This window comes from Emydura macquarii, unplaced genomic scaffold, assembly GCF_026122565.2.
Source record: "Emydura macquarii macquarii isolate MOO-44397 ecotype Brisbane River unplaced genomic scaffold, CSIRO-AGI_Emac_v2 contig_3472, whole genome shotgun sequence".
NCBI classification, from domain to species: Eukaryota; Metazoa; Chordata; order Testudines; family Chelidae; genus Emydura; species Emydura macquarii.
The window spans coordinates 874,168-885,009 of record NW_027133609.1 but is presented as its reverse complement, the minus strand read 5'-3'; the positions used below and the strand labels follow the sequence as shown (position 1 = coordinate 885,009).

General features: G+C 52.3%; 1 protein-coding gene across 1 annotated transcript in view; it reads left to right on the top strand.

Moving 5' to 3' along the window:
* The first annotated feature begins 7,502 nt into the window (after positions 1–7,502).
* Positions 7,503–10,842, top strand: part of PPP1R1A (protein phosphatase 1 regulatory inhibitor subunit 1A) — a 60,075-nt gene continuing 56,735 nt past the window's right edge. The window contains exon 1 of the mRNA XM_067535048.1: positions 7,503–8,244. Coding sequence (XP_067391149.1) covers positions 8,164–8,244 — 81 coding nt within the window. The 5' untranslated portion in view covers positions 7,503–8,163. The remainder of the gene's footprint in view (positions 8,245–10,842) is intronic.

Genomic DNA, 10,842 nt, shown 5'->3' with positions numbered 1-10,842 from the left:
TATAGTCACTTCTATATAAGGCTTTTACAACACATTAATGAATTAAACCCTACAAAACATCTACTGATCTATCTAGGAATTAGATCTCTCTTTCTCAGGTGTGCAGGCATTTGTATGCTGCTCATCATTGTAGTAACTGAGCACCTGGTATCTCTGCACCTTATTTTGCATTAAGGAAAATTCAGCTGGGTTTTGGAGTCTGTGAATCCACAACAAATTTGCTCTAACTGTGAACTCAGCTGTGAGAAGTGAGTGAAAGTTCCTGGCATGTCACAATACCCTGTAAGAACATCTATTTATGGGAAAAGGTGCAAAAGCGAGACAGACAGACTGTATTAGTACAAACAAAAAGGCTGCCTGATATAACTCATGGACTGTGTTTAGATTATGACAGGCAGACATGAGGAGTAGAGGACCAGACAGAAAACCAAAACTGATGTGTCAGAAATTAGGCCTAATCGGTGGACAAAGTGATGAAGGGATGGGCTATTCCACCCCCCTTCCCTTTTGGGTCATGAAAGAAAGAGACTGGGAGAAAAATTGGCTACTGGAGCAAACTGCACCATCATGGCTGCTACCCCATCACCTGGGAGCCTGCTGCTTCATCATCCTGATCCCGAGAGACATTCTGATCAGAGCAGGCCAGAGAGAGGAAGCCAGACGACACTGCCACCTTCACCAGCTCCAGCTGAATCCCCAGGACTGGGATGTGAGACTTGTCTCCTTCCCCCCACTCCCCAAATGTCTCCTTTTCCTTCCCAATCTTCTTTCTTTTCTTTCTCCCTTTTCTGTCTGTCTAATAAGAGTCTGGCTTAGCCACCAAGACTGCAGATTTCACAACACGGCTGTAAGCCTGTGGCCAGAAAAAGGCAGCTAAAAGCAGTGTCCTAAACAGACCAATGATGGTTCAAATTTGCCAGGTCTTGAAACAGCTGATGAGATGTGTGCTTGGCCTGTGTTTTTCCAGCAGTGAGGTTGCAAATGAAAGTCAACTTCAGAGACAGAAGCTGCATTTTCTATTTTTGCTGTTCTTTTCTCCTCCCCCCCTTTTGTGTGTGTTTGTCTTGTAGGAAACGGGATCAGACTTTAACAACAGCAGCAATGACAGCTCCAGCCCAGCTCAACTAACTTCTTCTTTTTTCCCCAGAAAGGACAGTTATTACCATCTTTGATACCATTTCAAAGACAAATGTTGTTTTATTTCCTTTAAAAACTCTCTACAGCTAAATGGGAAGGGAACAAGGGATGTTGTTACAATGAAAACCTTATTAATATTGCATATTTCAAAGGCTGTGGCTGGTTTTCTTTCTTTCTTTCCTGTATCTTTGGGAAAAGGTTAAAGGATTTTCGGAATGATGTATTTACCATGGCGCTGAGCAGGCTGAGGTCTCTCTATACCAACCTCTGCTCCATCAATGGCTATTGGCAGAATGGGCAGGGATTGCTGTTTGCCAGATGCTGGGAATGGGCGATGGGATGGTTTCCTGGTCTGTTCATTCCCTCCGAAGTGCCTGGCATTGCCACTGTCGGAAGACAGGATCCTGGGCTTGATGGACCATTGGTCTGACCCAATATGGCCAGTTTTATGAAACTTGTTTAACACTCTTGAAGGTTGGCCAGTGACTGGGTTATGTTAACACCTTTGACGCTTTGGGCCCATATATTCCGTCTAAATGAATACATCACTTCATGGGCAATGGGGAGAACTGGATTCTCTGCATTGCCCTCAACGTGCTTGCAACACTTGCAGCTCTGCATTAAGGCACTCGCTGTAATCCAATCTCATGCTTCAGGGCTTCAGCCAGTCTCCTGCAGGAGGCAGGAAGGGATTTCTTCCCCAGGCACAACTGGTCAGATGTATTCTAGGGTTGTTGTTTTTTCATCTGCCTCTGAAGCATCTGTGATTGGCCACAGCTGGAGATGGGACACCAGATGGAATGCACAGTTGCTCTGAGCTGATCCAAACAATCTTCTGTCTAGATGCCTGGCCAGTGGGTCTTTCTCATATGCTCAGGGCAACACTGATGGTGGCCAGATTTGGGGTCAGGAAGGAATTTTCATCCAAGTCAGATTGGCAGGGACCAGGGAGGCAGGGGGTTACCTTCCTCCACAACATGGTGCAGGGAACATCTGGGCACATCCCACCTAATCAACTCCCTGCCAGTGCAGGGGCCTTGGACATTGGTGGCTCCTCAGACTCTACTGGTCTCTGCCTGGGGTGCACAATGGTTTAGTCTCCTGCGGACAGAAATGCTTTAGTCTAACCCAAGTCATTGGGCTCCGTACAGGGGTGAATGGGTGGACTGTAAGGGCCTGGCTACCCAGAAGGTCAGGCTAAGGATCTAATGGTCCCTTCTGGCCTTAAACTCTATTAAACTTAACCAACTGTACAGCTGAAGAAACTGAGGCACTGGGAGAGAAAGAGAAGGGCCCAAAGCCACCCAGTGCATCGGTGGCAAAGCTGGGAATATTCAAGGATCATGTATAAACTCTGGCACTTAAGAGACCATCTTTACTCCCACTATTCCTAGTCCTGGGACTGACTTGGACTCTCCCTCACCACTCAGCGATGTACTGGCTGGGCAGTGGGGAAGCCCAGCTAGGGACGCTGGCTGCATCTCTTAGTCTGATGGGGTAGGCACAGAGCAGAGGCAGCATGGCATACTGGCTAGAGCACTGGACTCAGGAGACCGGGGTTCTATTCCCAGTTCTCCCACTGGTTTTCTGTGTAACTTTGGACAATGCACTGCCTCGCTCTGTGCCTCAGTTTCCTCACCTGTGAAATGGGGATAAATAATACTGACCGCCATTGTAAAGTGCTTTGAGATCTGCTGATGAAACATGCCTTATTATTATTTAGTTTGGGGAGGAAATGACTGCTTTCCATTTCAGAAGAGACCCCTTTACCCCCCGCTCCCCTGTACAGAGATGAGAGTCCTTCCATTGCAGGGCCTGGCTGGGAGCAGCAGAGATTGAGATGGGAAGGCTGGAGCAACCCACAATGATGAATGAGTTGCCTGCCAGGGACTCCCTGTGGTGGGGAGTGTCACACAGCTGTTCGCCTTGTTCCCGACACAGCTGATGCTCACAGAGGATCAAAGCAGGGAGAGAACAGTAGCACAGCCCTGAGCCACTTGTTAGAAGTTCCCTTTCACATGCAGTGAGACACATGTTAAGCAGCCCCCCACGCCTCCACATACACACACCCTGGGGACCAGCAATCAGCAGCCTTCTACTACAGGACTTGAATGAAAGTTCAAACCAAACGGCATGGGAAAGCTTGTGAAGCTGGAAAGTGGGGGCTGAGGGCAAAGGATGGACAACGGGAGGGTGCTACTTACTGCATGTGCCTAAAAACGGAGGATGGGCTTGTGGATAAGCTAATGGGCTGGGACTCCTTCGATCCAGCTTCAATTCCCAGCTCTGCTACAGACTCCCTGTGTGACCTCGCCCAAGTCAGAGCATCTCCCAGTGACTCTGCGTAAAGCAGTAATTATCCGTCTGTGCAGACGAGGCCTGAGACTCAGCACTGAGAGGCCATTCCAGGGGCCAGGTCTGTGTTGCAGGGACTGACTGCACATCTAGAGACCTGGGCTGGCTTGTTGGCAAGCCTGGATGGATTCTTAAGGGGGACAGGGAGACACCAGCTATTGAAAACGGGACTCCCACAAGGAGGGAACAAAAAGGAGCCGTAGGAGTGAAGGTGATAATGCAGCAGGCCCGCATGATGCAGCAGCAGTTTGGCCTGGAGCACATGTAATGGTTAACAAAGGGAGCAGGTCCCTTCTGGGCTAACCTCCATCCACCTCACTGGAGGAGACAGAGTAGCAGTGGACCACACAATCTCTGTTGGCCACTCAGCCATGCTGGTGTTTTTTTCTTCCTCTTTGAGGGGCAGCAGAAGAAAAGGGCAGAGAGAGGCAGCACTTGGACCAGAGATTCCCCACTCACACAGCAGGCCGGGCACTGGGCTCAGACCGGCTGCCAGGCAGACTGATCTGGGCACGCCTGCCCTCTGACAGGTAACGCTCTCAAGGAGCCAGCAATACAGAGTGATTATTGCCATCAAAATGGGCTTTGGGTACCCAAAACCAGAGACATCCAAATCACCGACCACTTTTGAGCATACCACGCCTGGTCTGGGCAGTGCCAAGCACTGTCGCCGGCCAGAGGACTGAGCCCCATCTGGGCAGCACTGAGTGCCATCTCTGGCTGGAGGATGGTGGCTGAGCCAGGTCTGGGCAAGGCTGAGTGCCATCACTAACCAAAGGACTGAGCCCTCTGATCCCATGACTGCTGGTTTTACTTAAGAGCCTTTGGGTGAGACCTGGCCCAAGGTTTTCTGAAAGTCCAAGTACACTGGATCAGCCGGATCACCCTTGTCCACACGCTTGCTGACACCCTCAAAGAATTCTAATAGATTGATGAGACATGATTTCCCTTTACAAAAGCTGTGTTGGCTCTTCCTGCACGTATCGTGTTCATTGATGTGTCTGATAATTCTGTTCATTACTATAGTTTCAACCAATGTGCCTGGTGCTGATGTTAGGCTCACTGGCCTGTGATTGCCAGGATTGCCTCTGCAGCCTTTTTTTAAAAATTGGCATTATATTAGCTGGCACAGAGGCTGATTTAAGCAAGTGGTTACATACCATAGTTTAGCAGTTTTGCAGTTTCATATTTGAGTTCCTTCAGCACTCTTGGGTGATACCATCTGGTCCTGGTGACTCATTGCTGTTTAATTTATCAATTTGTTCCAAAACCTCTTCTACTGATACCTCTATGTGGGACAGTTCCTCAAATTTGTCATCTAAAAAGAATGGCTTAGGTGTGGATATCACCCTCACATCCTCTGCAGTGAAAACTGATGTAAAGAATTAATGTAGCTTCTCTGCAATGGCCTTGTCTTCTTTCAGTGCTCCTTTAGCATCTCAATCGTCCCGTGACCCCACTGCCTGTTTGGCAGGCTTCCTGCTTCTGATGTACTTTGAAAAAAAATTGCAGTTAGTTTTTGTGTCTTTTGCTAGTTGTTCTTCTCTTCTGGCCTGCCTAATTATACTTTTACACTTTGTCGTGCCAGAGTTTATGCTCCTTTCTACTTTCCTCAGTAGCATTTGACTTCCAATTTTTAAAGGACATCTTTTTGCCTCTAACTGCCTCTTTTACTCTGTTGTTTAGCCCTAGTGGCATTTTTTTGGTCCTCTTACTGTATGTTTTTATTTAGGGTTTACATTTTGTTTCAGTCTCTATTGCAGTGTTTTAAAATAGTTTCCATGCAGCTTGCTGGTATTTCACTCTTGTGACTGTTACTTTTAATTTCCATTTAACTAGCTTCTCATTTTTGTGTAGTTCCTTTTTTAATGTTAGATGCTACTGTAGTGGGTTTCTTTAGTATTTCCCCCACTTCAAGGATGTTCTATTTCATTACATTATTGAGTTCAGCTACATTCTGAGTGGTTCAGCTACATTCACCTCTTGGCCCAGATCCTGTGTGTCACTTAGGACTAAATCAAGAATTGCCTTTCCCCTTGTGGGTTCCCGGACAAGCTGCTCTAAGAGGCAGTTATTAATGGTGTCTAGAGATTTTATCTCTGCATCCCCTCCTGAGGTGACATGTTCCCAGTTAATATGGGGATAGTTGAAATCTCTCATTATTATTGGGTTTTCTGTTTTTGTAGCCTCTCTAATCTCCCTGAGCATTTCACAGCCACTGTCACCATCCCGATCAGGTGGTCGACAGTATATTCCTACTGCTATACTCTTATTATTCAAGCAGTGGTGTGTGGGAGAGGAAGTCCCTTGCCGAGGAATTTCTCCCTGAGTCACAGTGTGGCTTCAGGCCATCTCAAGGTACAACTGACATGATCTTCATGGTGTGACAGATAGTGCAGAGAGCAGCACCAGGAACTGTTCACGGCATTCATCGACCTAACCAAAGCCTTTGACTCTATCATTTGCGATCCCATTTGGAAAGTGCTGTGTAGGCTTGGCTGCGTGATCCTGATTCTCATCCGTGAATGCCTTCCTGACAGAACCGGTGAGTATCAGCCAACTCTTCAATCTCCAACGTCTCCAAACAAAATCTAAGATCACGAGAACTGGCACCTTCAATATTCAGATGATTGCACACCCAGAGGCTGACCTGCAAAGCACCCTTTTTGCAGATGCCTATCACAGCTGGCTGGGTCTCTCTCTCAACATCGGAAAAACCAAGGTACTTTACAAGCCTTCACCTGCACAAACTACTCTTTGTACTCCACAAATTACCAGCAGCAGAGAACCCCTGGAAAATGAGGACCATTTCCCATACTGTGGCAGCCACCTCTCCCACACAGCCAGCATTGACACAGAAATCAAACACAGGATCCGCTGTGCCAGCACATCCTTTGGAAGACTACTTAAACAAGTCTTCAATGACACAGCTCTGCAAACAGGCACCAAGATCTTGGTTTACAAGGCAGTTGTCATTCCCACCCTCCTCTATGGATGTGAGACCTGGATGACCTATAGATGACATCTCAAGTGGCTGGAGTGGTTCCAGCAGCACCGCCTTAGGAGGATCTCAGGATCAGATGGGAAGACCGAATCAATAATATCAGCGCTCTCTCTCTCTGCAGCCAACATCAGCCCTGTAGAATCGCAGGTCATGACGCATCAACTCCGTTGTGCTGGCCACTTTGCATGACATATGCCTGACACTCGCTTCCCGAAGCAAGTCCTCTTCTCTCAGTTAAGTCAGGGAAGAAGGACTTGCGGAGGGCCATGGAAGCGCTTCATGGACATACTGAAAGTATACTGAAAGTATACCTCAATCCAACAAACGGGGGGGGGGGGTGTTTGACACAGAAGAGAACACAGTGACACATGCCATACAGCAAGCTACAGACCATTTTGAGGAAAACAGACATGCTCATGAGACAGCAATGCAACAAAGAAGAAAAGAAAGGACACAATGCTTTAGCCAACAACTATGTCTCCTCCAAGATTACACCTGACCCCTCTATGGGAAAATCTGCAGGGCATGAATTGGGCTCTTTAGCCACCTAAAAATCCACCAATGAACCCTTTGTGCAGACATAAACCTGGCATGGAGGGATAGCGAAGAGTGGGGGAGGGGCGTGGGCAGTGGGCACCACACACACACAATTGTGCCCCTGTGGAGCTGGTGAGAGAGAGCCCAAATCCCAGGGGACCACGGTGATGGGGACTGCACAGGAGCAGGGAGGGAACAGACTGGACTGGACTGGACTGGAAGGGGGTGTCCCAGGATGCTGGTGGGACTCGGGAATAATTGTTTTTTTCACTTGGTGGCCAAACCAAACAAACCCAACCCCACCCCCACCCCGCTAAAAATGCGGGGTTGAAAGAAACGTTTTGTTCAGCCTTAAACGAACACCTTTCCCTGCCTTGTTTTGTTTGGGGTGTTTTTGACCCTTGGTTTGTTTTGTTTTTTAATAGTTTGGTGGAATTTGAAATCAAAGCCTGACCTTCCCGGGGGGAATCAGCGGAAGATCTTGGCTGGATCGGGCCCGGAATGGCGTGTAAAGTGTTTTTCCGAAAACGTCACCTGGCTCCTGAGGGGCGGCGGCCCCGGCTCCTGTACCACAGCCCGGCCGTGCCCTTCGCTCTGCCCGCCGCGGGCTCCGCCGGTCGCCCTTGGCTTCCCTGGGCAGCGTTCATAAGAAGCGGAGGACAAGCGAGTGGGATCAGGCCCCCCACCCCCGTGCAGTCGGCTCAGGCCAGGCCCCTCACATCGCGCAAGGGCGCCCCGACGCCCGGGTGATGGGCGCCCCAGAGATGCTCGGCACCATCTTCCCCAGCCCGTGCCAGGAGCGGGCCCCATCGCCCGCCGTCCCCTCCCGGCCCCTCGGGCGGCTGCCGCGGGCTGGGCTGGGGCTGGGCTGGGAGGTGGAGGGTTAACGCCCCGGGAAGCCGGTGTGTGTGTGTGTGTGTGTGTGTGTGTCGGGGGAGGGGGCGGCGGGCCGCGCCCGATCAGCCAATAGGCACCGGCTGCTCGGCCAGCTCCCCAGCGCAGGCAGCGGGACGGAGCGGAGCCGGGCAGGGCAGCCTGGGCGAGCGCGGCGCGGGGACGGGAACCGAGCCGCGTCCTGCTCTCCCTGCCAGGGTCTCTGGGCGAACGGAACCGGATCGGAGCCCCCGGCCATGGAGCCCAACAGCCCCCGGAAGATCCAGTTCACCGTCCCGCTGCTGGAGCCGCACCTGGACCCGGAGGCAGCCGAGCAGGTGGGTCCGGAGCGGGCTTGGTGCGGCGGGGCCGCCTCCAACGGGGGGCGCGCAGGGGAGCGACCCTGCGGCAGGGCAGGGCGGGCAGGGCAGGGCAGGGCGCACGGGAGACGCTGGAGAAGGGACCCCGGGGCTGCCAGCGCCAGCCGGGACCCTGCCCTGCCCGGCCCGGCCGGGAGGAGCTGCCCGTGCCCTAAGTACCTGCGGGGGGGCTGAGGTTTGAGTCGCGGTGAGGGTCGTTGCCCAGGTGCTGGAACTAGGGGGGCGGAGGGGTTGCTGCCCCCCCCCCCCCGGCTTGAAATGGTTCCCGTCATAGGCAGGGTTTAGTTCGGGTCAGTATCCGCTCCCCGCCCCCCACATAGGCATTGTCCCCCCCCCCCCCACGACTGGGGGCAGGGTGGGGGGCGGGGAATTAAGACTCTCGCCCCCCAAACCCAGGCTGTGGGGCTGTGATTGGCATTTCCCTTTGGCTGCCCCAGCGTGGCCGGCTGCTCCGATCAGCTGCTCCCGGACAGTGCAGCCACGGGAGGGTGGGGTGGGGTGGGGTGGTGGCGGGGGGGACGGCTGGAAATGCCCCGGGCTGCTCCATCCCCCTGGACAGCCCCACGGTGCCGGAGCCATGGGCTAGCTCAGCACAGTGGCATCTGCTGAGCCGAGGGCCAGGGTCTAGAGTAACCCACACGTGGCCCTGCCCTGACCTCTGCCCCCTGCCCTGCTGAGACTCCGGGGCTTGCTCCCTTCCTGCTCTTGCTGGAAGGAATCCAGGTCCAGATCTGGGTCCCGGGAGGGAGCAGACACGAGGCAGAGGCGTTGGCTGCAGAGTCTTTAATCCATCCTGTAGGAACAATATGCTGGGTCTGGGGGCTCAGGGTCTGGCCCCCTTGGGAGTTCTGTGGGGAGCCGAGTGGAGCTGGGTGGGTAGTGGAGGGGCTGGCATGGCGTAGCTTGGCTGTGCAGGCAGATTCAGCTCCCTGGGGTGGAGGGAGAGGTGTTTGCACCTCTAGGAACATGGACTCTGGTGCAGTTCACGGGGCTAATGGCATCAACCTAGCTGCCAGCCAGCCTCCACGTGACTGTCTGCCTGCCTTGCAACTGTCCCAGCTCCCTTGGCCGGCTGTCCCCATTTGGGCTGGAACAGCTGTGGGGATTGCGTGTCAAGGCAGGGGAGCTCGGAGAGACCTCGGGAATGAAAGGGCAGGGCAGGACTAAAGTGCATTAATAACGCTAGGTGTGGAGAGCCTAGGACCGGGATAGCAGGGGGGCTGCGGATTGGGATTGAGAGGCCCCAGCAGAGCTGGGGGAGTCTAAGCATGGGATAGCAGGTGGGATCCAGGGGCACCAGCAATTCCACGGCTGGAATAGCAGAGTTTCTGGCTCTCCTGGTTGAAAATGTGACCTGAGCGCAAGTGAAAGGCTCTGGAACCAGAATGCAACAAAACAGAAACCAACCGTCATTAATGAAATAAAACCTGATGTGATTTTTAAGCCAATCTCATGATTTGGAGAGGGTTGGGGTTGGGCCTGCTCAGCTGGGGGTACCTGGGAGGGGACAGGATGGAGGAGTGGGACAGAGGGCAACTGCTCTGATGCTAGAACTGCTGGCCATTTGATGAATTGCAAACGCTGGTCCCCCGACAGGCAGGCAGCACAGATCCCAGTTGAGTAGTAGCTACCACCATGATAGGGTGACCAGATGTCCTGATTTGATAGGATATTTGGGGCTGTTTCTTATATAGATGCCTATTACCCCACATCCTCTGTCCAGATTTTTCACACTTGCTGTCAAGTCACCCTAAATCTGAGGCCCTTCCAGCGCTGCCTGCAGCCTTCTGTGGGGAGGGAGTGGACTGGAGATTTCTTTACAGGAACTCATTGCAGACCAGTGGCTCCCCTGTGGAGTGCCAGCCAGCTTAATAGATTCCAGGGTTGAAGCTCATGTGTTTTCCTATTGGCAGCGTCTTTGTAGTCTGTGTTTCCTTCAGCAGGATGATAGTGGGGAGCCCAAAGGTGTGGGATTGTGAAGGCAAACAAGAGCCATCTCAGCACCGAATGTCTTGCTTTCACTTCCCAGAGGAGCTAAATGCTGTCAGGCACCATCTGCATCGCCGCTGCACAACTCATTTGCAGTGAGGCTCTCCGGAGCTCGGAGAAGCCGCCGTATCATCTCCCCAGCAGCAACTGACAGCAGCCGGGGGCTGGGAGTATGCAAATACATGGGAAACTAATACAGGGGATAATGCACTGGGGGGAGCTGTGGAAATGGCACCTGCCTCAACCGTCCTCTTGGGGGGCGGCTTTGTGTGAGCTAGGAACAGGTGCTTCCACCTCCTACTCCTCCACACCTTCTGTGCTGAGAGTCCTTCGTGGGAGGGAATGAGAGTTCAGAGGGGTTCAGAGATTCGTAGAGTCCAAGGCCAGAAAGGGCCATTGTGAACATGTAGTCTGAGCTCCTGCTTGAACTAGAGCAGGGCTTTTAAAAAACATCCATTTTGATTTAAAAGTTTCCAGTGCTGGAGAATCCCCCACCGCTGCTGGTAAACTGTTGCAATGGTTAATCACCCTCACTGTTAAATATTTGTGCCTTTTTTCTGGTCTGAA